The 21,995-nt window shown below is 37.7% G+C and overlaps 2 protein-coding genes across 2 annotated transcripts; both read left to right on the top strand.

Annotated features, from left to right (window-relative positions):
• Window positions 1–5,196: 5,196 nt before the first annotated feature.
• LOC140936047 (uncharacterized) lies at window positions 5,197–7,699 on the top strand. Its single transcript, XM_073385624.1, has 3 exons — window positions 5,197–5,450; window positions 5,712–5,795; window positions 7,505–7,699. Exons 1-3 carry the CDS (start codon window positions 5,334–5,336, stop codon window positions 7,682–7,684), a joined length of 381 nt encoding a protein of 126 aa, XP_073241725.1. The 5' UTR covers window positions 5,197–5,333; the 3' UTR covers window positions 7,685–7,699.
• A 4,261-nt stretch (window positions 7,700–11,960) lies between these two features.
• On the top strand, window positions 11,961–18,461 carry LOC140936046 (synaptobrevin homolog YKT6-like). Its single transcript, XM_073385623.1, has 8 exons — window positions 11,961–12,140; window positions 14,574–14,656; window positions 15,495–15,595; window positions 15,737–15,795; window positions 16,069–16,114; window positions 16,215–16,280; window positions 17,039–17,140; window positions 18,056–18,461. Exons 1-8 carry the CDS (start codon window positions 12,040–12,042, stop codon window positions 18,089–18,091), a joined length of 594 nt encoding a protein of 197 aa, XP_073241724.1. The 5' UTR covers window positions 11,961–12,039; the 3' UTR covers window positions 18,092–18,461.
• The last annotated feature ends 3,534 nt before the right edge of the window (window positions 18,462–21,995 follow it).

Here is a 21,995-nt window from a genome sequence, read left to right as displayed (position 1 = left end):
TATTGCAACAAAGCAGCTCGTTGTAAATCAGTTTTGAAATTCCTGATAGAATGTAGAAATCCTGGGGGACATGTACAATCCCAAAAGATCCAAAAACATCATGATACATTACTTTCTGTTCGAGCTTACATAATTAGAGGTTTAAGATTTGCCAAGAAAGCGTAGAATATATCGATGTTTTGATATTGTTTCCCTCGGGAAAGCTATTAGTGTGAGTATAGATTTCGTACCAGAGAATTAATCATGAAAAGACAGCAATATTGACATGCAATGTTTACTTTAAAGCTCAAATGTTTAAAATAGCACATCAATAGTGCGAGCGTAAAATACATTTGTCTGCGGATTCCATAACCTGTCTGACATATTTCTAAAGATGCCTCAAAGTGCTATTTTTTGTGCTATTTACACCAGAGAATTACACGAGTTTTCTGCCGCGAAGGCCATGGTGTTGAGTTTAAGGTCCGTCTGATGTCACAGTAATCACGTGCTTGCTCATGCTATAAATACGCTTTTTTAGGAATCCATTGCATGCCCTAATTACAATAGAGATAAAAATATAACTATAAAATAGTTTTACAAAGTGTAGATAAAATAGTAAAAAGTTTTAAAAATAAAAAATGCGAAAAACCATCATAAGAAAAAGTGAATGTTTATGTACAGAAATTGGGGAAAAATTCAATGTATTTACATATTTGGAGAGCCTAATCCTTATCCTTCTTATTGAGATGGGCGGACACCTTGCACCTGAATGCCTTTGGATCCTTGATAGATTTGAAGTCTCTAGGGAACGTGTTAAAACCGTTTGAGCCACGGAAAGCAAAGGAGCGCTGACATGTAGCCAATCTACATTTTGGTAGATCAAGGCAAGGGTCATTTCTTGTAGATCTTTTGCTGACGCTGAATCTTGAATTAAATAAAGTGGATAGATAAGGGGTTGCTAAATCATTTCTACATTTATGAACCATAACTACGTCGTTAAGAAAGAGTTTGTCGCACACATTGAGCCACCCAAGCGACCTGAGGCCCTTTGAAATATGATCAAAGTTCTGAAGCCCTAGAATAATAATCCTACAGGCAAAATTCTGAATGAGCTGAAGTTTACGTCTGTTTTTCGTTCAGGTGATACTCCACACTACTGAACAAAGCCTCAGTAGTGAAAACAAAAGCATTAATGACTAGGATCAGTGTCTTTCTATCGAGCAAATGTTTAAGGCGGCTTAATTTATAGAACTGTGAAAGGTTTGAACCCAGGAGTCATTTCATAAGTAAGTTGAGTTTGATCGTCTGGGTGAACGTAGTCCTGAATAGTAGAACAATTTTCATTGCTATGGGGCGCCTCTATGGCACACGCGGGAATACTAAGATATGGGCGAAATAATTTCCGCGTATGCAAAGAAGTGCAGCAGAGATGAAGGGGAGAAAGGGCTGCTTGAGCACACTAAAAACCAGACCACGAACAAGAAGGAGCGGTACGCCGGATTTGAAGTTCACCAAAATGACGGTCGTCTATATATTGAGAACATGGGATGCCATGAGAGCGAATGTAGCTAGTGGCGATCCAAATCCGCTATAAGCTTGACCTTGAAATAAACCCTCAAATTTGACGAAAAATTCTTTTGCATCCACACAAAACTCCAGGTGTTATAAATTAAATCCGTTGCCGATAACAACGCGTCCCCTAAATTCCCTGGAGGGTACTTTTGCATTCGAGCGCTATGTTTGAATTCAGTTTTGAGCTAGCAGTTGACATTAGAGAAGAATTGAGATTTAGGAACCGAAGACCCGGAGACAATTCACGCTAGTGTAAGTAGTTTTTTCCAAGAGTTTTTCATCCTTTAGCGAGTTTCTCATCAGGATATTTAGCCTTTTTCCTTTTTCAGCGAATCATTCTGTTAATGATCGTAACATAGAAGTGAAAAGAGGCGAGCCCGATTTCGACGCGTGAATGGTGAATAAACTTGAATTGTTAGAAAATACTGAGACACTGAGTATCAAAAGAATCTTCAAGAACAGCGAAACGACGACAACATCAGGTAACGAAGGAATGTTGAACGGACCGGGGAATCATGAAGAATCCTGGACCACATAGATTATGATGGATGAAACCCGAGTTAAAAAATGAGGGGTTGCGAAAACAGAGAAGACTTGGCGAGGCATGGACCTTCCCAGAGGCCACCATATCGAGAGAGGGGAGTGGGCCGGCCCAGTTCGAGGGCTCCCCTTTCCAGTTACACCACATAGGAGTAGACTTAACAGATTTTGGGGCATGTTTTAACCGAAGGTCAAACGGCGAGGATGACGCCTAGAATGAGCGAAAAATGAAAAAAGTTACCACGAAGGTAAATAGATAAATGAAAAAAAGGGGAGCCACCAACCAGGCCGATCCAGGGAACCCGTCACAGACAGAGTATCGGTTATTGTTTAGAGAACCCGTCCCAGACCGACCAGATTGATAGCGGGAGTGAAAAACCAAAATAAAATAACAACACCCTAGAAGACAAGCAGGTAAACATTTATTTTGACAACGGTAAATCTCCAACATGTAAACATTTCAGTTCCTGGGGCAGAATCTAACAATATGGCCCCTTTGGCGGCAACTGAAACAGGTAGGCTGCGAGGAACGTGGACGATCACCCGGAAATCGGGGGACCTGCGGGAGCAATACTGAGCGGGCGGAGAGATATGAGGCCTGACGCCGAAGAACGAAGGGACTTTTGAATCGCTTTTGCTACTTCAACGTCCTCCTTATCCCTAACCAATACAAAAATGCTTTGAAAGTGCGGATTGCCGGGGAGAGGACGGCACTGGCGGAGAATTGTGTTAAAATATTTGGTCCTTGCATCCGCTTTGTCCCGAGCTAAATCCACCAAAGACTCGAGTCCTGTCAGAGCTCTATAGGAGTCAAACACCGGCGGGGGCTACGCGAGTTCCTGTTGTAGTGACACGAGAGCCGACGCAACAGAATTAGAGGCAGAGGACCTTTTAACTTTGAAGTTCTCTAACGGTGATCTCAGCCTAATGAAAGAGTTTTAGAATAAAATTGAGACTGGCGAATAATGCAACCCACCAGAAAAAACTTGACCATTAAATTTTGAAACGTGCAGTCGTACTAATGCAACCGATTGGCGCTATAAGAGAAGCTATAGTAGAAATTGCTTGAAAAATAATAGCAAATATAAACATGACTACGTACCACTAGCAAAGGCAGAATAAACTTTAGACAGCTAACTTATAGAGCTCAGGGCTACTAATTTGCGTGACGCTGAAACGGCATTTTATAGGTAAGCATTCACGATTTACTACTGTTAAAAAGGTACCTTTACACTTTACCAAATTAAGTGATTATTTAAGTGATTATACTAACGGATATTTACCCTAAAAAGGTCACCTATAATTTTCGGGAGCCCTATTTCTGGCTGAAATTTTCGACAAGTTAAGTCGGTTTTGATCCCTATAATTTTCGGATCACTAGACTTCAGCTAGGAAATCCGAACAGTTGAAAAATTTTTAGGGGATAAAAATATGCCTATGTCTACCGTTTAAATACTTAAATACGTTAAACAATTCTATGTTTAAGTGGTTCTGAACTATATTCTAGTTGCGTGCCCCTAAGGCTTTGCCCTCCTTTGTGACAGATCCGAAATTGGTGACGAATTCCACTATTTGTTGAAATGTACTCACTCATCACTTTCTCATATAAGGGGTATCTTCTTGGAGAGCCTATACTCGAGAAACAGTAATTTTACGAATATGTCTTGCAAAGCACTATTTCTATATATCATGTCTTTGTGCGATGAAAACATCGCACAAAACATGGTTTTCAGTGTCACGCCATTCAAAATAGATTATAATAAAAATCAAAACCGTTCAATAGATAAAGTCCAGAATCTGGGAAATGAAAGGAGGTACATATACAAAGACCCTCGCCAAGATTCAGGTCAAAGGAATATTTCGTATACGAGATATTCGAAGAAACGTTTTAGCTCGTTCAACTAAATTTATAGAGATTTGTATGGAGACGCCATGCTGGTGCTCATCCGGATGAGCTCCAACATGGCGGACGGAAACCAACAGAAACATCTGTTACCGAGTTTTGCTACAAAAGCGTGAATTTATTCTTCCACGAACTCATAAACATTAAAGTAATACTTTTTCTAATACTTGAACTGTTTAGATAGGAAAATTCCCTGAAATAAGTATTTTTTTTAAACCTACGTGACAACTCTCTGTGCCGTCATGTAAAGGCAACGTCAGGCAAAGGCTTAGAAATTCAAGCGTACTCTATCACAAATCCAAGAACCCTTTTGAAGCGAAAATTTGTATGAAAATTAATTTTTAGCTGCTCTAATACATCGTGAAAGTAAAATCTCGGTAGGATCGATAGTTTTGTAGTTTGAATTTTAGTGACGTCATGTGAAAACCAGCAATAGTTTAAAACCACATAAACATAGCATTGTTGAACGTATTTTTGTATTTAAACGGTAGATATAGGCATATTTTTATCCCCTAAAAATTTTTCATCTGTTCGGATTTCCTAACTGTAAGTCTAGTGATCCGAAAATTATAGGGATTTTCGAAAATTTCAGCCAGCAAAAAGGGTCTCGAAAATTCCAGGTGTCCTTTTTACGGCAAAAATTCGTTAAAAATGGGCAATTATACCATTTTTGGGAGAGGCATGCAAGCAAGAAATGTAACAACAAATGTTCCGAAAATTCTAGATCTCAAATCGTCTTCCGAACAGATATTTTCCAAAAATTGTCGTTGGGTGCCCCTGAATCTCTATGACTGAACACGTTGCGTGAGATAACATACGATATACGGGCTGTAAAATCGAAAGCAATTTGTCCTGTTTGGTCGTTTGAAGCAAGCATTTTTTTATTTCTTTTCTCCCCACTCAGATAGAGTTCCAGGAACGTACCCAAGAGAAGAGCGTTTTAAAATCAATGCAACCGAAAAAGTACTGTGGAAAAGGAAATATTCCCTTGGTAGCCTAACCTGAGATCAGGCCCAATCTTAGCTGCTTCCATACTTTCTCTCTTACGTATTGCGCTAAAATTTCGCCTTTCTCGCCAGAATTTCAATTATGAAGAGAAACGAAAATAGCGCCTGATCTCAAGTTATGGGTAGCCTTGAAAGGGAATTTAAGAAAGGGAATTTTCCGTTTCCAATAGATGTTTCGTCAGTGACACGCTATTTTCATCCGGGTTTTTTCCCATTTTGCAAATCTGAAGATAAATTACTTTTTATATGTCTATGTTGTTCAAACAGCCAGCAGAATCCGTGAGCTACAAAGCGAGGAAGACATTGATCTTTAATCAACATCATTAAAAACTATGAAAGACTACGACAGATTACACATTTCTCCATCCGATGAACGTGATTTGAAGATCCTCTGGGATGAGGTGGATCGTCTGCAATATCAATGCAAAGAGAAACTATTGCACAACATGGTAAGAGAAATATGACGATGATAATCTACTTTCTCTGTAAGGCACGGTCCTTGTCTTAGTATGGGTGTTCTAACTGTTTGTAAAGCTGATAATTGATCCGGAATCAAATACTCTTTTTGAATAGATAATGGCGAAGACCGTTAATGAGTAATAAATGTAATCAGATGTAATGGAAGGTATCCAATTTCTAAAGAAATTGGACGCAGTTCTGTCAAAACTGGTTGATTTCAGTACATAACTTGTTATACCTTTTCTCCCCAGACACTCACGTTGCCTGGAACAATTATAGAAAACTTGAATCGCTTACAATTTGAGGAAGACCTCACAGATTCTCAAACTGACAGGGTAAGGGAAATGAATTGATTATGAGTAACACGCCTTGGCGAGTAAGAAAATCGTGAAATATCATGCTAGAGTCATACGCCAAAGGAGACGCGAGAGATGTTATTTATTTATTTATTTACTTTTTTTTATTATTATCTCCATTTATTTTATTTTATAAGGCATTTATAAATTGTATTATATTACAGATTTGAAGATATTGTTCTTAAGATTTAAAAGCGACGGTCAGGAAAAATCGACTAAAATCTTAATTTCGTGGCAAGAGTTGAAAAATCAATTTCTTTCATTTTTTGTTCATAGATAGCTGTTAGGTAGATAAGAAACCTAATGTAGATAGTTCCTGCCAAAAGCCTTTTATTTGTGAGAAAAATTAGAAGATCGGTTTTCGATGTCGGAGTCTCAGACTGCCCTAATTTTTAACCTGAAATTCGCTAACATCGATTTTCCTCGCGTTCGCAAACGAAGCCGCATGGAGAAATATCATCGGACACTTTCAATGAACAGAAAAATTCTTCTTCTTCCACTAAAAGATAATTTCAGGGCAATAGCGAAGCTAGTCGTACTGAAATATTAAAAAATGAGGGATGGGTTTTCAGGATGAAAAAAGCTTAAGTTCGTTACTCATTTTCGACAGCAATATTTAACATGTGGAATAACTCCAAATTCTCTTCATGCTATTTAAATCACACATTTAGACATTCATTTAAAACATACCTGGGAATCGGCTTGGGTCATTAAAGGAAAATCTGTGTAAGACATCATCCAAAGGAATATCATTCCAATCATAAAAACATCCTATAACTGTTGGACAGAATTTTTTTCTAATGTATTTATTCTAAAGCTACTGGGATTTAGATGCTGTACGAATGCACTTCTGGTGTTATAATTATGTTGCTGAGACACCAAGGCAAGCCGCGAGAGATTGGGGAAAAAAAAGCCCCATCGGAATGTGTGGCAGGCTTAAGTGGCAGGTTGTGAGAGTTTTACCTGCCTTAAATCCTTCAACACTTGCTAGAAGTACATTTTTCTTGGGTGCTTCGTATTTATATACTACACAACGCGTCGCCACGCGGGAGGAAATCTTGTGCATAAGCATAAAACTATAACATTTGACGGGATAAGGAAAGACCCCACTAAGTACTAAGTACAGTACCCAAATCAGTTGAACTGAAACACAGAAAAGAGTCTAAGAAAAATTGCCTCGCCTCAAGATACCGCGGCAGCCATACCGTATTTATTCGATTAACCGCCCTGGGCGCTTATTAAATTTTCAGCATTTTCAGCAAGTGTAGTATGTTTATTTTGCAACAAAACAATAAATGGTAACAACAAAACTCGAAGATGTAACAAGGCAAGGTTCCTGTAAAATACTTTGAAGAAAACTCCGTCTTCGAGGAAGTCTCTTATTAGTACTTATTCAATTTTCTGGGGGTGGGGTGGTGGTGGTCGCTTATTTGAGTTTGAGTGGGAGTGGGAGGGAGGTGGGTTTGGGTGGGCGCTTATTAACTTTTTCTGCGTTTAGGATGGGCGCTTATTCGAGGTGGGCGCTAATTCGAGGTTTGGCGCTTATTCGAATAAATACGGTAGTTTCTGAAGCTTCCCAAACGGAATTGCGCACTCCGCTATATGATTTTCCAACCGGAATTTCCGGTTTTCCCAACCCCTTACCTTTCTTAAATAATTTCGCTGTTGAAATTACTCTTTATTCTTAGAGTACAAATGCTGGAGTACTTTATGATGACCTGCTTAAGTTCTTGAGATTCAAGACCTCTGTAAAAATCATGACCGAGAGTTGGAGCTATGAAGAAGCTAAAACGTTAAGCGACCAGTTAGAGACCTTTACAAGTTTGATGAAAAGAGTGGTAAGTAAGTTAGATGGCCCGGCTCTATAAGACCCAGTTTAAACCTAAAATTTCACAGCATATGCCGTATTTAATTCCCCTTGGTAGACTTACAAATAATGTTATTAAATACCGCATTTGATTCAGCCTTTGAATTCTAATGTGCCGAATTTAACTCCTTTCGCTAACAGTCCTATATATATATTCCTAGTCTTCTCTAAAAACAGCTTATTGGTTATCCAATAAATAGCAGAATACAGCGTAGTTACTGAAGGGGACCAAAACTCCTTTTGTTCTATTCAATGTGCGATTCATTAAGAGCAGAAGAAAATGTTAATTATACGTTTAAGCATAGTTAACAGCGGAGAACGGAAAGCCGTCAAAAATCATTGATGAAATCAACACTGTGAGCTACACTTTATGTTGGGAGTGTTTCCTTTTTTTCAGTTCTCAAATTGGGTTTAAAAAAATTTAATGACGTTTTGTATTTTTTAAATTAATTCAAATGATATTCCAAGTAGATACAAGAAGAGGGCATACTTAAACTAAAAAATCAGTAAGAGACCAGCTGTCGCTCAGTTTGCGTGAGAGCTGTTTATTAGTTCCTCTAGCCAAACACAGCATTGTTAGTATTTTATCGAATGTTTTGTTTCTTATTTATCGCAGCTTCTGAAGAATGGCATCCGTCTGCAACGCCCGGAAGAATTACATGATCTCAAAGATCGAATGCACAAAAGAGCGAGGACGTTCATGGTAAGATCTAGAATCTCAAACAGTGTACTTCAAATAAGTGCCAAAAAAATCTGTTCAATATCACTAAAACGATACATTATTCTCTCTTGGACGATATTAATACTTCTGCTTCTTAATGAATTAGCCACCTGTAAACCAAAGTCTTTTATTTATGATTCTTGCAGGAATTCTTTGAAGAAGAGTGCAGGAACGCGGACGGTGGCCCCTGGGTAATTGCGGAATCAGACATTGATGATGTCAGAAATTATGTTGTTTTACGGACTTTATACGAAACACTATTACTTTTCGATGTGGACCTTGGAAAATTGACTGCATAGATGTAGATCCCAACTAAATTAAACCTAACCTGATTCTGGAACACAGAATGAATAAAGTTTATTGCTATTGATCCAAGTATGTGCTCTGTATCTATTGAGAGTGAATACCCTACATACATACTTTACCCTCGTGTTTAAAGGAAGTCGTAGCTGAATCTGAGCACATTTAAAAATTTATAAAGCTTTATTTGATTCATTTGATAGATTCTTCGAAGACAGTGGTGTCATATGGGTCGACCCAAAAAAAATTAGAAGGGTTTGTATGGAGTTTTCTAAGCATAACTGGGCTACGATCTCAGAGACAATTTGCCCCGAAAAGCTCATTTTTGGCAAGTAGGCCTCTTGGACATTGTTCTTTCAAATCATCATTCAAATCTTTCATATCCTGTCAAATCCCATAATTTCAGAAATTCCTTTTAATGACGTCATCACTCTAGTACTCTATAGGCAGGTATTTGAAGGCGAAGGGAAAGGCGGGAAATTAGACGCACGAGATCGCGATGGGTGCAAAGCCACCCCGCTCAACTGATGTACTAGCTAGTGCGCCCTATAATTAAGGCCTCAGCTAATTCCAGCTTTTCCCAGCACCCCTCCCTCCGGGCTACTGCGGGGCATTCCCCACCTTGTCAGTCCTGGGGTGTGGGGCATTTACAAATTTTGTGCTGCCCGGGCCTCGGGTATTTTCAAACCTCGGGGCCATTCCCGAGCTTTTGACAAGCACGCGGTTTCCTATCAGAATAAATTATAACTACACAGAGAATTTTACTGGGAAAAAAACGCAGATTGGCTCATCTGTCAAGGACAGGAAAAAGTTGAAAAGGGTTGTAAGGCATATTCTTGATTTTATGCATTTCTTCATTGCTTATCAAGCCAGAATTACATAGTGAAATGGGAAGCTATCGACGTGAATCAACGTTTTTTGGTTATTGAATCAAATTTCTGTTGATATTATTTGAAGAAAATCCCATCATATTTTTAAAACTGTTCATAACATACAACCATAACTTTACAGCGCTCTACTAGGACCCCGGGAGATTTGATAGCTCAGGAGTCCCCACCCTCGGGAATTTGCCATCCAAGGCAAAAGAAATGCTAATGTCCGGGGTTCAACCCTGGGGGTGTGGGGGGCGGGGGCGGGGGGGCTGGGCGCAGCTGGAATTGACTGATGCATAATTCCCTCATCCCTTTTCTTTTCAAACCACAACTTTCAAACCATTCTACACCACTTGGACAAACAACAGCGAAGAGAGGTAGGATCTTGGTGTAGATCAGGATCAGCAATATAGAATATAACTAAGTATTGAAACAAAACTGAATGTAAGGCTGGCAATACGGCAAAAGGCTGATCTATCCGTGGCCAATATTTCGGCACTCTTTCAATGTAGCTTTGTCCCTGAGGAAGGCTTATTTTGTTAGCCGAAATATTGGCCCATAATAAATCAGCCCTTTGCCGTATTGCCTGCCTTGCATTTAGTTATGTTTTAATTCCCACTTCAAGAGACGCCTGGCATTAGTATCTCTACATCAGAGATCTGGCAAGAAAGAACCAGTCGGTTTTATTTACGCGTGAGTGGACCTATACATTCAAGGGTTTTAAAAATTAATGGTAAGGCTAATCGGATAGTAATATATTTGCTAATTATTTCGATGTTAGGTAATACTATCCTTCATCAGGGGATAGAAAAGTTGACTTAAAAACTATAATGAACAGTTACAATATTTATAAAAATAATACAAAAACCAGTGACAAAATGTGATTGGTAAAGAAAGACAGTAGACGTAAGGTTACTATGAAAATACAAACAAAAATACACAGAATAAAAATAGATTAACTTTCTTGTCTGGCGTCTGTTGATCCCGTTACTAAGGTTGCGGTGTTTGTCCCTTTGAAATTTAAAATGCCTTACAATACAGATACCATCTCCGTCTAAACTAGTGAGTTCTAATTAAGTTACGGTCATTCCATTAAATCTCGTCAAAGACATTAAAATTCATTCCCTTAGAACTCAACTATCATGGCCGACAATTTCTTTTTGTTTTGTTTGGTTTGGTTTTGTTTTTTGCTTTTTGTTTGTTTTTTATTGCGTTGGGTTGTTTTGCTTTTTGTTTTGTTTCTTGGTTCCTTTTGCCATATACCGTAAAATTCCGAAATAAGCCCGTCCATGTATAAGCCCCTCCAAATATAAGCCCCCCCAACCCGGTAACGCAAAAAACCCTCCGTTAAATCGCCCCTCCTAATATAAGCCCCCGGGCGGCCTTGTACTTGGAAAATTGCCCTCAAATACAAAGTAAAAAAAGCTAAAACGGTAAATTTACTTCCAACTATAAGGCTAGCCCAATCGATTTTGAAACGCAAATTTCCCACCGTAGATAAGCCCCTCCAAAAATAAGCCCCTCAAAAAGGGCCTTTAAAAAATATAAGCCCCGGGGCTTATTTTGGGAATTTTACAGTATTTTTGGGCTTGTTTTCCCTTTACTCCTTCTAATGGTCCTTTTCTTGAGTTTCACAAGGTTTTGCGCGCGAGGTTTTGCGATACATGTATTTCTACTAGATAACTAAATATTTGCCTGGCATATATTTGGTGTCAGGTCGTCTTGCTACAAGTCAAGTCCTTTCCCATCACACCCAAAATGTTGTAGTAACAAACGAAGTGGCCAAGGGGCAAAATCGTAGTAGATTTTCATATAGTGACAGCCTTGTTGCTTTGTTTTTCATTTAAGTAAATAGTTTGGCTGATTTCATTGACAAAGCCAAACCACCGAATGTTTCCTAGCCTGCGAACAGCAGACGAATTTCCAGTCTTCACTTCTAAATGTTTCCAGATACTCCAATGATTTTCCTTATGCTTTAGATTCTTTAGAAGCCTGTTTGGTTAATTTGTAGGTGACCTTAAAGTTATTCTAAAATTGCTAGCTACCATGATGGATCCGATCGAAAGTTCTGGGAAATAGAGTAGCCGCACTTTCGTTAAAAAATTCTACAAGGGACGTTCTGTCGTTCTTCTGTATCAAGAGTCATTCTCTCTTGTCTTTATCTATACCGAAATTTTCAGTAGACTTTCTTGTAGCTATAATCGCAATATCTTGGTAATAAAATGTGAAAAACACAATCTCCAAAACTCCGAAAATCTTAGACGAATGAAATGGCTGTCCAGAAATTTTTGCTCACTCGAACAGTTCGTTGGGTGTCCTGTGATTCCTTTCGAAGTCTGCTGATGACGATGTCGTCGGTAGATTTCACACAAGGGGAGGTTACAAAGGCTTGCTCAGTCAGCAGCTCAGAGGAGTGAATTTGACCAGGGCTGAGTTTTTGTTGTTTTTTTAAAAAAAATAACCATGAAATTATATGCTCTTAGCGTTGTACGGAAAGATTCAAAGTCAACGACACTAGTTTCGGCCTACGATCTTCAATCATTTGGCTACTTCCAACGATCAAGGTAGGTTTTGACATGGTTGCCATACATCAGGAACACACATTCAATGCAATTGAATATTCTAAGCTTATATTTTTCCGGTTGCCTCCGACTATTCGATCATATGAATTATAGTTTATTTGTTTACTTTGTAATTTCTATGTGTATTGGATCGAATGGTGTGATTTAATATTGAAATCAACAGAAAGTCAATTAATCAAAATTTATAAGGGTATTAAAAGTAAAATACACTTGTGTCAATGTTGTATCAAACGTGATACAACATTTGAAATACCTACATGTGAAAATTACAAACCTTTTGCGGGTAGTAGTATAAACAAATAATAACACGATTTGTACGTGATATTTGTCATAAATACCACTCGTGATATTTCAAAATTGTCTCAAATTTCACTCGCCTATTACATGTACGTATAACAATAGACCATTTTACAGTTGTGGACTTGGTGTCCTAGCCTTTGAGTGAACGTGAGGCTGAGGTTGACCTTTGTTTGATACAAACCTCCCTAGTCAGTAGTGGCCCTCTTAAAACCAAATTGATAATAATAAAATTACAATAATAATGATAAAAGCCTATTTACAAATAGTGATTATAATATAACATCTTAAAAATTATAGAGATTTAAAAAATTGAGAGATATCAAAAACGGAAGTGAAAACATTGGTAAAAAGGGGAATCCAATCTACAATGATATTACAGCGGTGCTTATATTGGCGTGAACACCTAAAATATGTCTGGAATGTTTATTGTGTTGCAACCAATCACACGTGAGATCTTCACACCACAGAAACCACAGGCAGCGAACAGTGTCCGATCCGTCATGGAACAAATTATTTTCGTTTTGTTTAAGGATACAAACTGCCTTATTAGGAATTTAAAACACCACTGTTCCCCAAGATCAGTGCCGAGGGCCGCATCCAGTACATTGTTTGATTTTAGAAAGAAAAGTTTTAGAAGCCAACGCAACGTGACGGCGACCAGCTTTCCATGTAACGACATATCACATGAAGACAATAAAAAATGAACAATTGTGATGTTTTCGTTTTTGATAGCACAATCCTTGCTAATATTTTTTTTTAGAACAAGGGGATTCGATTTGTATGAACTAACGATTGAACCTTCGAACTACTATCTACTACCTACGATCAGGTGTAACTACCGATTTCGATCGTTACAAAAAGTTTGAAAACTCGCGCGCCAAACTGTCGCATACGTAGGCCCGGCACATCGGCTTTGTAATTTATTTCAAAATCGCTCAAACCTGTATTCTTCACTATAATAGCAAATGCTGTAAACAAATAGGAAGGAAAAGCAATTGTTTACTTGTAAAAAGACTGAATGTTAAAACAAAATGAAAATAATTTGTTCCGTGACAGATAGGAAACCGTTCGTTGCCTGTGGTTTCTGTGGTGTGATGATCTCGTCTGTGATTGGTTACATCACAATAAACATTCCAGACATATTTTAGGTGTTCACGCCAATATGATCACCGCTGTAAAAAAGCACGGATTTTTTAAAAATCAGAAAAACTTTTTAACTTTAAAATTGTCCACGGTATAATTTGAGGCGGCATTATTAGTCAGTGTAGTCTTCATCAAGTTAAAGGGGGTGGTTGCATTGGTTCTAAGTTAAGAGTATTTAGTTCTTTTATGGAGGAATAGAAGAATGTTCTCCTCATTACTTCGGTTCTTGGCTTTAGTAAGCAGTATAATGTTTTTGTTCTTGTAGAATACTTGTGTTTAAACCAAAGTGAGTCTAAGATTGTAGTTAAGTTCTCTGGTGCTCTTCCATCAATAACTTTCTTTTAAAGACTGATTTTATTGAGCTTGAATATTTGACCAATTGGCAGCCACTTAAGCTTTTGAAAATTATCAAAAAATTATGCATCCCGAGGACTATCCAAAATTAATCGAGCGCAGCATTTTTGAAGTTTAAACTGTTCATCTAGGTTGGTTGGCTACAGTTGCTCCAAATAGTACAGCAATAAGTAAAGAGCGGTTTGATACTTGCATTGTAGAGAAGTAATCGATATTTTGGTTGGTACATATTTCCAAGCTCTTGCTAAAATTGCATTTCTACACAATGAAGTATTAGAATACAAGGACGACTTTGGAATATCTACTGAAGTTACATGTTCTTTAACATTACAATGATCCTAGTATTACAGACTGCTGAGGTTGTCTGTATGTGGCTTGGAGTTGGTTTTCATACTTGCTTAGATCATTATTTGTCGAATGGGAATGTGGATTTGTAGGACTTCTTATAATTCCATGCACAACATGTTATTTTGGTCAAAACAGAAATTAAGTGCATGTAAACCAATAAAAACCATCCATGTTTACTAGCTGAATTTCATTGATAAGACTAGTTAAAATATTATTTGAACATCTCAATATTATTTATGTGTTTACTGTCTACTACTGTACTGTCAACAGTGTAAAGGAATTTATGCAATTCACAAGTCAAATCCTTGTTGAGAGGACAAGAGCAAATGAAAGGGCTTCAGTAAAAGAGCAAGGTAATAATCAAATTATTGACCCTAAACTGCCATATGGCCCTGGTATGCAATTTACCAGCGAGCCACAGCTGACATAAATCTCTAAACACTTCCATTAATTTACACTTTACACCAGAAATACTAACATCTGTGACCCTTTTGTTAGTTACATTTGTGTTTAGTTCTCTATTCTTAACTGTAATAGAGTACCGAAGTGTGACGTCATAGAAAATGAAATTTGTGAAATTATGGGATTTGTTAAGATATTCCGAAAGAACAACGTCCAAGACGCCTACTCGCCAAAAATTAGCAATTTGGAGCAGATTGTCTCTGAGATATTAACCCAGTTATGCTCCGATGACTCCATACAAATCCTTCTAAATCTTACCTGGTTCCTAATCTTATGAACCAAGCCAAATTTAGAAGGATTTGTATGGAGTCGTCACAGCATAACTGGGCTAATATCTCAGAGACAATTTGCCCCTAATTGCTAATTTTTGGCGAGTAGGTGTCTTGGACATTGTTCTTTCAGAATATCATAACAAATCCCATAATTTCACAAATTTCATTTTTATGACGTCATCACTTCGGTACTCTATGTCTACACTATTTTACTATATTGACCATATTTTACTTTCACTATCAAGACTAGGGGGTTGTCATTTTTTTCTTTTGGTCAAGAGGGGAGATGTCAAAAAATACTGCATCATGTGGAAGGAAATGAAAAAATTTTGTCCCTTCTGCCCCCCCCCCCCCCCCCCCCTTGCAGTGAATATAATGAATGCAACCATTATTCATTAAAAACGAAATATTCAAAAATGTTTGAAAACACCGTCTTTCTTATTTGTTTACTTTGCAGAATATGTTTGTCATGTGTTTGTGAGATCAGATTCATTAGGAGGTGTTGTTATATCAGACCTTGAATATCCTCAAAGAGTTGTCTTCACTCTTTTAAATAAAGTAAGTGCCAATAATATTAATTCAAGTTAATGTTACAAACTGTAAGAATCTGCTTAAACTGACTGACCCAAGAGGATAACTAATACATGTTTTCATGATTTTCTGAGTTTGACGGTAAACTGAAGTGATATTTTCTAATAGGTTCTAGAGGATTTTTCAAAGTCTTTTTCACCAAACGTCTGGAAAACAGCCCAGCCTGAGTAAGTACACAAAACTCCATAATGTTTTAGAAAGTACCCAACCACATACAACAGGTTCCCCTGCTGAATTGAAAGAACTGACATTACAAATTTGTGTGTACATGTATGTGGATTCTAGCTAATGCAGAAGCCAAGATAATTGCCAGCCATTCCTAAAATGCCTGCTTATGAATGACCCAAAAGATGCCCCAGTTCACATGCAATTTGTTAAGTAGCTGTCAAAATCCCTTCAGCTTGCCGCAAGATATTTGCATTTTTTTCCTTGTTTCATAGGACTTTATCCTGGCCAGCATGTGATAAATACCTAGAAGATTATCAGGTGCTTATCGTCCTTCTGTCAGTTGTTTTCTTTGAGTAAATTGCAGCCTGTAAGTAATGGTTTGGATTGTTTTAACAACTTAGCATCATTTGTTACTTAGAATCCAAGAAATGCTGATGCTATGACAAAAGTACAAGCAGAACTGGATGAAACTAAAATTATTTTGGTAAGGTCTATTTTAAACTAATTTATTGAGTACATTGCAAAGTACATGTACTGACAGTAATAATATACCGGGCATACATATTTAATTTTTATCAAATGGTCAGGTACAGTGTGCAATTATTGTCAATCTATATCCGTCCCTGATGGTATAACTTGGTTATGATAGCAGCAAGCAAAAGAGCATAATGATTAATACCAACATCATTATCCTTTGGTGTGCTGTGCACCAGAATGTTCTTTATGACAGTCTTCCCTGCCATGTGGTCCTGCATGGTGGATTCCAAATCATTCTGACTAATACTCTAGAGCTAAGAGAGTCTGTAAGTTCCCATGAAGAGCTACTGGGAGGTTGTGGTTCTACCAAACAAGTGATGATATCACTTCCCATACTGCTTTCATGCAGTGTCCACTAAAACAGAAGATGTCTGCACTTCAACGGCTTCTCAGATATGGTTCTTGTGCTCAGTCCAATAAATGTGTTGTGCTCTGTGCAGAAGGTTTTGTCCAGCTAAATACAAGAAGAGTTGCCTCTACTAGCAACTAGATTATGTAGATTTTGGAACTATTTTGGGGGTTTGAGTTCCAAAGTTTTTCAAGTCCACACTGTTTTCCTTTTTTCGTCATTCTTCTGGGATTCCTTAGTCCATGACCTAAGATATTATTACAAGGGACTGACATAAGACCTTAGCATCTTTGACCAGTTTTGCTATAGTTGCAATTTTCATAAAATAATTTTTTTTCTGTCCTTCCTTTATGCAGCATAACACAATTGAAGATATACTAGGAAGAGGAGAAAAACTTGATGACCTTGTAGACAAATCTGAAGGTCTGACTCTACAATCTAAAGCTTTCTACAAAACAGTAAGTGAGATTAAGGAGGGTGGAAGGGGGCTGAAGGAAAACTGTTTGGCTCAACTCTGTGGTTGTGAAATACACATACACATTGTATGATGCTTTTTTTATAATAGGGAATGGGGTTATTAAAATCTTCAGATTGGCTTCAGGGAGGTTTTTTTGGGCTTTTGATGTGATCATTCACATCTTGTGAGTAATACAGAGTTTCTCCTAACAGGATCCATTTTTGTAAAGTAAAAGCTGCTAGCTGGTTTGCTTTTTCAAGTCTTTACCTACTATAGTGTCTGTAAAATTCTTAATAATTAGATTTTTGGTGGTGTGCCTGTAATCTTAATTAATGGAACTTAGTGCTCGTCTGCTATAACCCAAATTACATGTAATTTAATTTTTCTTTACCTTGCAACTTTCAAGACAGCCAAAAGTCATACAATTCAACCAAATTTCCAAATTTTATTTTATAAGTGCTCAAAAAAAATTGTACCATGTGAATTAAGAGTTAGATGCCATCATTCAGGAGCAGCAAAGCCGGGGGGGTGGGGGGGGGGGGGGGGGGGCTTGGGATGCTTCAGCGCCCCCCATCCCACCAACCCCCCCACCCCAAGAATTATTCAGAGGAGAGTCTCCACAGCCTTCCCACTCCAAGTTACTAGCCACAACTGCCCCCCCCCCCCCCCCCCCATGTGGCCCACAATTTTTTCTTGCAGCTTAAAGGTTAATTAAGCATTTAAAAGTTGTAAAATGGCCAATTAATTTTGAATTCATACAATTTGCATACCATTATTATATTATGGCTTGGCTCATATGGCATAGCTCAACTGAGTCTGCGTGAATGAATGAATGAATATTATGACTCTGTATTGTTTTGTGGCCACCGTAATTATTATTAAATGATTGTTTGTTTCTTTTTTTTTACTTTATTAGGCGAGGAAAACAAATTCATGCTGCTGTATACAATGATCATGGAAAATCCAACACAGGGCTTAATGTTATTTTTGTATATTGAAAGAAAAATTACTTAACAGCTATTCAATAAAGTTAGGTATATATAAATCCCCCCAAATAATGACAGGCATTGGAAATTTTTTTAGTGAGATGAAACAGGCCAAAATAAAAGCTTTCCCTGGGCAAAGTTTGATAATGTTGAGTTTCAATTTTTTCCTTGGTTCAAATTTAATTTCCTGAACAAACTACTCATACATTACCACACTCCCACACAAAAGAAATTAAAATTTGAGCAAAGGATAATTGAATCACAATTACATTATTTATAGGTCTACAAAGCTTACCAACATAGGGTAACTATTTAGCTGTTGAGAATGACTTAGATATAGAACAGTTTTTGTTTTGTACATGTAAATTGTTCTAAGCAACTACCAGATACTTTTCCATAGGAATATTATTAGTGTAGCCTCTGTACAGATGCCCCCCTTCCCTCAGAAAAAAATTGGGGAGACGTTTGTGAATCACAGTCATTAAACATGTTCCTCTTTCCCCAGAATGTGGGTGAAAGCCTCTGATTGGTTGTAATGTTAATGCCATGACACAAGTTATTTCTGGTGTTATGATTGGTGAATGAATCTCAGAAAAGATTCCTTTGGGAAAACCTCAGCCTTTATGGACAGCTTCCCACATTTTAATATACATGGACGTTTACTTGTATTTTGGCTCTCTCGAAATAAGACCACCAATGTTTGCTGCACTGGTTAGGGGTGTTTCTGTTCGCTGCCCATGGCTGTTGCAAATAAAAGAGAAGGGCGTACAGAACTCAACGCTTAATCAGCGATCAAATACCTGGATTTCAGCGTTAACATTGTGTGGAAGTTAGTTTTTCGGACCACGTGCTGGTCATGGCTGGTCATGATCCTTTACACAGAACCTACATGTACTCGAAATCATTGCATAGATCAACTCCTGCATAAAAGGCTTGGTTGGAAATGTAAACAGTGCTTCCAAGATCAAAATTCTGTCAAACAAAAAACCTCAGGAAATGGATGCACAGGAAACAGACCGACCTTAAGAGCTGAAAAATATGGAAGAACATGTACGTGTTAAAATCCTCAAAGCATAATATACTTGTTAAGAATAATAATTGATAATAGTAATGTTGAGAACATCCGAGAGAATAACTGTGTACATGTACATGCTGTACAAGAGTCCAGACTTGTGTTGGTCTGTCAACACCTTTTCAACTGTCAGAGGAAAAAAAAAAAAATTTATGCAAATGTTTACCAGAACACAATTAATGATGATGATTCACAGACGTCTTCCTCTCCGATTATTTTTTCTGAGGGCAGGGGTGTGTCTGTACGTAAGCTATTAATAGCCATGATTTTAAGGCATTGGTGAGTGTAAATTGCTGATCCAAATATATCTTATTATCCTATAATTTTTCCACAAAAGGTGGTTTGTCATGTAATAAACCAACACCTCTTGGAAAGAATGACATTTCCCTGCACTGATTAACGCTCAAGATGGGGTCCCGGGGGGGGCACTGCCATATATGGGCTATATAGGTATGTGCCGCTGTGAAGGGTATGGTTTTCAAGCAGTTTACTCTAGGATAGGGTATATAAATCAGAGCGTTTGGGTCTAGAATAGGGTATCATTTTTCAGGAAACTGATCAGTTGGTTGAAGATTTTATCTGGAGTAGGGAAACGGGGAATTGCCACTCAAACATATAAAAAAATCAAATTGGCAATTTGAAATTTACGCAACTCAGCTTGTTTTGGCTAGACTATGCTAGTGACCTCAGTAGTTTCTGGAAAACAGCTACTCTAGGATAGGGGGGATTTGGGGAGTTTACTCTAGTATAGGGTAGCAAAATTCACCTGAACTAGCTCTGGTATAGGTTAAGGGTTCCAGGGTACCAGCGGTACATCCCCACCCAGAAATTCCTAAAGTACCCCCCCCGGGGATGGGGTCCTTACAATCCTGATTACTTGTGATCAACTTCATGTTGCTGTTACATTAATGTTGTTGCATAGAAACAATAATAAAGAGCCAATAAGAAGCATACCAGTGAATTGTTGCTACTTTAAAAGGTTAACTTTTTACTGACATTAAGCAATATTCAGCTTTCCTACGTTCATGTCAAGAGGTTACTTTTTACCCAGGTTAGAGAGCTGGTTATCAAACCTATAACGGATATCCTCCACATCTGTTCAGGCAGACTGCCAGGCCCTCAGACTGATTTATGCAGTCTGCTTTTAGTTTGGGTGTTGTGTTACACTGTAGGATGTGTTGTTGGTTGGTTAACAAAAAGGAGGAAATACTGTAGGTTGGCCTGAGCACCAACAGCAAGTATTTTATTTGCAATCTGCATGCTTTTTATAGAGTAGTAATAGTTGATTCTGAACTGTAAAATGATGAATACTAGTTGTTATTTTGAATTCACATCAGTCAAAGGTCCCCTTTAGTTTTGACATCTTACCAAGAGCATCTACCCGTGGGTGCTTTTACACTACAGGTCTTTTGTCACTTGGCTCCAATTTGTTTTTCTTTTTTGAGGTATGCTGTGCAAGAGGTGTTGTCTAGTGTAATAAACACATCTAGCAATGATTACTACAACAGATGGGCAGAGCTTTGTTAATCATGTACTTTGTACAACACTTCGTGCACACAGAGTTGCTCACCTTACACTGGTGTCTCCTTTTGAGAGTGAAGAAATACAAATAAATCTATAGTTACAGTAATAAAAATATCATGCATGCAAATAAAACTTCCCTTTGTAGTAAAGGTACATGTAAGTACAGGGTGCAACAGAAATGCTGTCCACTTGCCCAAGACAAATGATATTTGCTTGGGGACAAGTTAATGCTTCAGGAAATAATATCAACAAAAAAATTGTTCTTTTGTGAAGGAGCTTTGTGTACATAGTAGAGAGAACCCCCTGACAGATTAAAGTAGAACATGGAAAAAGGCTATTATCTCCAAGGACAATATCAGATTTTACTTTTATCACACTTGTCCAAATAACAATTTTTTTTTTCGCACCCTGTTAAATAATATTGCAGTTAATGAATAAAGTTCCTTTAGGGGTTTAATTCAAAATTTCTGACGAGCATCCCCACCCCTTTCATATGCAGAGTACCCCCCTCCCCCCGGGAATGCAATGTATAATTATAAGTGAAGGAAAGATAGACATCAATGTGCATGCCCTTGTTTTGTACAAAGTGAGTAATAACAATACGTCTGGAAACCAGTTTGAACTCCCACCACTGTGTCTCAATATCATGGGCTCAAATAATCAAAGCTCTACCCTCTTGAATATTGATTTTGTAATACATGTATTTGTCAAGTGTTTTGCTAGAAAAGTATTAAGACGGAATCCACTAGGACATGGAGTAATTTTGATTTTTAGTGGACAAAAATCTTGTACCAGAATAACTTAAGGCATATTGCATTCTTTCTTACAGTTTTCAAGGACTAAAGATGTAATAAATCATCAATTTCGTTTGTAAGATGTAATTTTGTCAAATTGGACATTTCTTTTCTCGGGCTCCCATGAGAAATTTTTTTTGGTGTTACTACAGATTCTGTAGTAACACCAAAAAAAATTTCTCATGGGAGCCCGAGAAAAGAAATGTCCAATTTGACAAAATTACATCTTACAAACGAAATTTTCGAAATTTTACATGTGTAATCACTATTCTTGTGAAATTTGTCATTCACTTTCTCGGACTTCCATTACAAATTTTCTTTGGTGTTACTACAGATGATTTATTACATCTTTACGCCTTGAAAAAAGTAAAAGAGAATGCAATATTCTTTAAATTATTCCGGTACAAGGTTTTTGTCCACTGAAAATTAAAATTACTCAATATTTTTCTGGTGGATTCCATCTTAATAGTGAAATACACA

This window comes from Porites lutea, chromosome 4 (assembly GCF_958299795.1).
Source record: "Porites lutea chromosome 4, jaPorLute2.1, whole genome shotgun sequence".
Lineage (NCBI taxonomy): Eukaryota > Metazoa > Cnidaria > Anthozoa > Scleractinia > Poritidae > Porites > Porites lutea.
The sequence above is the reverse complement of the archived record's forward strand: the minus strand, read 5'-3'. Positions and strand labels throughout refer to the sequence as shown.